This window comes from Atta cephalotes (genome assembly GCF_000143395.1).
Source record: "Atta cephalotes unplaced genomic scaffold scaffold00025, whole genome shotgun sequence".
Classification (NCBI taxonomy): domain Eukaryota; kingdom Metazoa; phylum Arthropoda; class Insecta; order Hymenoptera; family Formicidae; genus Atta; species Atta cephalotes.
The window spans coordinates 2,104,189-2,109,554 of record NW_012130089.1 but is presented as its reverse complement, the minus strand read 5'-3'; the positions used below and the strand labels follow the sequence as shown (position 1 = coordinate 2,109,554).

Sequence of the window (5,366 nt, the reverse complement as noted above, 5' to 3'; positions counted from 1 at the left end):
AGAGAGAGAGAGAGAGAGAGAGAGAGAGAGAGAGAGGGAGGAAGAGAGAGAAAGTTAAAGAGAGACAGTTTAATGATGGAGGCTGCGGTTGCATGGATCGCCAAAATAACATAATAGGTCAGTCGGAAAAACCAAAAGAGGAGCCCGCCACTCGTCTTTTGGTCTCACGATTTTCGCATCAGCTCGGTGCTGCGAAAGAATCCGCGACTCGGAAGACCCACTTTTTCGAGAGTTACGTTGAAAGGGGCGCAACCGTTCATCGCGACCATCCCGGACGATTTAACTTGGCGTTTACGACCGGCGAACACGGAAATATCGCGCGCTGTGCGCGCAATCGGAAATTTATGATGGTCGTGATAATCAGGGATACGCGCCTCCGTTGTACGATATAATCCGCTGATGGTGCGATTTCGCACGCTTGAACAATGTAATAAAGAAGATGGTACTGAGTATACGACAGCTAAAAAGGTTATTGCTACTTACAGTACGTGTCGGTGGTGAGGCGATCGATGGTATCCTGCTTGAGCTTGCTGTTCTTCTTACCCATCTTCGTAGCCTGGAGCCGTGTAGAATCTAACGCGAGCGATTTACACCGATCTTCTCTCGCTGAGCCGAGAACTCCGAGCCGCTTCTACTCTGCTGGATCTCTTTCGTTGCGGATTCTCACCGTCCGTCTCGCATCTCTCGCGATTTCGCCAAATTGCAACCGACGATGCGAGAGAAGGGTGGAGGGAAAGAGCTCGAGTTCCGGATACGCCGGGAACGACTAGAGAATACGACGCTTCCGCCGTTGGTTTACGAGGACAGAAAGGATTTACTGGACGAAGTTTTCCCTCAAGGCGCGAGACGTGAATCGCCTCCTCCGTGAAAGCCCGCCGTTCTCCCACCAAGTTCCTTGACTTCTGTTTCGTATATAACTGCGAAGATACTCTATCGAATTCCACTCGATAAGTTTCTTCGCCTGCTGTGCACTTCCTCCCCTGATCCGGTCCACCTCGATAAGTTCGCCGGCGAATTCAATCTGAAGGCTGATGGTGTTTTGCAGAATGGCGAAAACTTTCTTCTTGAGAAGAATGCCGTCTGGATTTTTCAATAAATTTTAATTTTTTGCAGTCGAGGAGCACGATAATGCCGAATTGCGAATGGTAGAGTTTGATTTAATTTCCTCGAGGCGATAGAGAAACGAAAGCGTGCTTAATCGATTTAATTACGACTTGGGATTCGATATCACTCGCGTCGTTTTGCTAACAGAGTCGATTTGTTGATACGCCTCCCACGTAGATTTTCCTTTCGATGATATTGCTTTTCCTCTGTGGAGAAGACAAGGGGAAATTTTAATGAGAACATGAGCTCTCCTGGTAATGAAATCGCAGCTTTCCATTTTTCTTTCGCACTTGATGCGCCAGTTTTGAAGCGTCAGCACGGAAATTAGAGCTAAAAATTAGAGACCTAACTGTTTGAATTGCGAATTATAGGTGGGTATTCGAGGGGAAGGAGAACAATTTTCCGGTGCGATAAGCTTCGCGGAATCATTAATCCTATCGCTTGGTCTCTTCGGTTGAAGTTTTAAAGTGCGCCGACGAGCTTCAATTCGCAAAGGTCGTATCGGAAAATTGAAACGACTTCTCTCAGAGAAGGCTAAGGAACGTTGCAGAAGTGGTTACTTAGTCATCAAAGTGGTTACTTAGTCAAGAGAAATTCGTCCCTGACTAAAAACTGGATACGATTTGATCGAATACCTGCAACGACTTTTATCTATCGAGATTGACGAGATATTCGAGTTTAATGTAAATAAATCACAAGCAAAGATATAATGTTGTCTCAGATCGAGCGTATTAAAGTTTCAAAGGTCGTAAGACGAAACGACCGATACAGGTTACTTTCAGAAGTTGTGCTAGCCAATCCCTTTTGGGCCATTATATGAAGGGCTTTAAAGGCCAACGGCGTTACGATATCTCCAACCTTATCCCGGGATTAAATGGAATTTCCACTAAATGTATTTCCTTAGCTCTGTCGCTGTCGCGATTCGCTTGTCCTGCTACGACCGCCTTTAATCCTATCTTTTCCAGATGCCGTGAAAGAATATATATCAAGCCATTTGTTATACTGAAGCGATAACCATTACAATATTTCCCTTTCGCCTTCTCTGCCGTTTATTATCACTGCGGATTTTTCAACTGCTAATAAAAGGATAAAAGGAAAAATATGGAATTATTTAATTCTTCGAAGCTAACGATAGATCTATGGAATTCGTTTAATTATACATTTTATATTACAGAGCTGCAAATTTGAATTATTGTTATTAATTAAATTAACCGAATTATTTAAAAGATCTTTATAGTTTTTCATAATGTTTATATAGAAAGTAGAAACCTCAAAAACATATAACCGAATTATTATTAATTATTGAATTGTTATTATTAAATCATTATTAATTGAATTGATGATGTTGTCATTAAGATAAACTTAGTATTCACATATACTTATTTTTTTTATATCTATTGAACTCAACATTTAATTATAAATCTAAAAAATGTCAAACAATTCAATTTTTTTATATTATGTCTGCAAATTTGGATTATTGTTAAAGTAAACTTAATATATTCGATCTTTTTATCACGAATATCATTTTGATTAAAATTAATTAGTGCCTTTTATTCAACATAAATGGGTTTCACAGATCCAGAATCAGTAACTATGATTATAAATTTTGACGTCAGTTTCGAAGGATTAATATAATAAATTTTAATTACACAAAGTTTAATCTTCTTAAATATCTACAAAATGACGGATTGTTAAATTAAAACTCGGTAAATTATCATTATTTTTTTTAAGTATACGGTAAAGAACGATCAAGAGAAGAATTAAAAAAAATATTGAAGTAATTACGTTTAAATTGCGCGAATTGATATATGACAGAAGAAATGTGACTTGGCTTTTATCAGCGTATTTATCGCGACGTTGTTAGTGCCAGTGAATAATGACTCGCACCTTTTCCCGCTTTCTATATCTATTCCAATCTCTTCGCAGCGCTTACCGTCGTCGAACGATTTAATTGAATCACGATTGAACGCAACAAAAATTCTCGACTAAAGGAAAAGCTCCGATTCGTGGAGATTGAATGGGAATGGAAAATACAAAAGTCCGATACACGCCGTGAGCTGATTTAGAACAAAGCCGTTCATCGTTGGAACTTTGTAAAAACTTAAGTTGGAACGAAATAACAATAGATGAACAGGACGTGCAATATTCGCGCGAAAGAGTGGCTGGTGGAATGAAGTTACTATAAAGTTGGAGGCAGCCTCTCTTCTCTTCCTTTTAATATGGAGATGTCACACAGTCGCTTCTGAATGACGTATGCAGCGCGGCAAAGAAAAAGCCAAAAAAAGAGGAGTCAAGCGAGATCTCATTCTCGGGAAAAATTCGCGAATGTAAAATGCAGATCAGTTGACTAAATGCGAATTCGCGTCACGTCGCGGTTTCGCTGTGGCGCGTAGCGTCGCGTCGCGTTCCTATGAAGTTCAGTTAAGCGCGTTCGATACCGGGAGAATTTTGATTCATACGTTGTTCATGTCGCATCGCGTGAACGAAATTGCGGAAGTAGATCTGCATGAGAGAAGCGGGATGGCAGTGGATGATCCTGTGAAATTCGGGAATGTCGAAGGCCGAGAGGAAGAGAGGAGATAGATAGATAGATAAATAAATAGAGAAAGACAGAGAGAGAGAAAGAGAGAGAGAGAGAGAGAGAGAGAGAGAGAGAGAAGAAATCTGAACGATTAGTTTCTGGTCGAAGTCGTGTTATACTCTTGACCTCCCGCTGATATAATGGACGTACGTTTCCTGTATGAAAAGAACGATTTTGCTGGGGTTAAATTATATATATATATATATAAAATTAACTAGAAAATAAAAATTTTTAACTAGAAATAGATCTAAAAATAATTTGGCAGAGACGTTGAAATAATTATGTAGAATGCTTAATTTTTAAAAAGCGGGAGGTCTATTTTTTTAATTTTACAGAAAATTTTTCTTGAGTAAGATTTGTTATACTTCATTATTTTACTGTATTTCTTGCCTCAATATGATACTACTTCAACACTATTATAATGAATTTTTTGTTTCATAAATGTTAATTTGGTTGCTAGAATATTAAAACTTTTGCAGCATTATTTGCCATCATGCTTGAAATTCCTATGTAATTATTTCGATGATCCAACAAAATTATTTTTAAATCTAAATCTATATATAGCTAAATTTTTTAGATAAGCAAAATCATTCTTTTCGTGTAAAGCATGCATTTTGATACGAAAAGAACGATGTTGAAAGATTAAAAAATTTAACGCAAGACTTGATAATAATTTTGTTGGATTATTAAAATATAATTATGTATGATGATAATCAAACTGATTGTTATAAAATGTTAAAACTTTTTAGCAGCCTTTTTAGCAGCTCAATAAGCTTAAGATTTTTAATTATTTTGGTTATCTAACAAAATTATTTTGAGATCTGAATCTACATAAATGTTTAGATACTTCAGTACAATTGTTCTTTCCATATAAAGCATGCATTTCTACATGGAAAGAATAGTGTTGAAATATTTAAAAATTTAACTAGACTTAATAATAAAATAATTTTGTTGGAGCATCAAAATTATGACGCTTAAACTATAGTTATTAAAAAAAACGTTGAACCTTCTTTAAGCAGCATTGCTTTGCTGCGTGTTTTGCTGCGTGTTTTGCTGCGCAATTATTTTGATGATCCAATAAAATTATTTTTAAATCTAAATCTAGCTAAATTGTTAGATATTTAAACAAAATCATTTTTTCCGTATTTATTATTACGCTGAAACGTGCAATCGAGGTGAGTGATGATGAAGGAAAAATTCGAAGATACGAAGCAGAAGCAACTTCGAACGAGGAAATATGGGAGCAATTTCTCGTTCTCCAGCTCGCGAATTCTCCAGAGAACGTTTGTGCTGAAAGGCTACGGAAGCCTGATTATCGAGAGACCCTTTCCTGTCGCGGCAGCCCATTCATAAAACACAGCGGATATCGACAAGAGAACCGCTCTCCGAGGTGCACTAAAGCATCGTGTCTGTGTATAGCTTTCGATCGCGAACAGCCGATAGCGCGCGATAAAAGGTATTATCGTTGTGTGCAGCAGCAACTCGCGCAACTTTCACACAAAACGTCGATAGGTCGTGGAGAACGCGCCATCGAAGAGCTCTGAATGAAGACAAGCGCGGGGAAACCAGCTGGTGGGCGGGAATCTTGCGCGTCATTTGTGAAACGTGCTCGCTATCAACAGGGACCATCGCTGAGTCAAGATTAGCCGCTGGGCAGATTGATGATGATACCAAGTCGGAA

The 5,366-nt window shown here is 38.4% G+C and overlaps 1 protein-coding gene across 1 annotated transcript in view; it reads right to left on the bottom strand.

Moving 5' to 3' along the window:
• The window catches only part of LOC105620293 (frequenin-1), a 49,943-nt gene extending 49,396 nt beyond the window's left edge, over nucleotides 1–547 (bottom strand). Inside the window, exon 1 of the mRNA XM_012201797.1 lies at nucleotides 484–547. Coding sequence (XP_012057187.1) covers nucleotides 484–547 — 64 coding nt within the window. The remainder of the gene's footprint in view (nucleotides 1–483) is intronic.
• Between the last annotated feature and the right edge of the window lie 4,819 nt (nucleotides 548–5,366).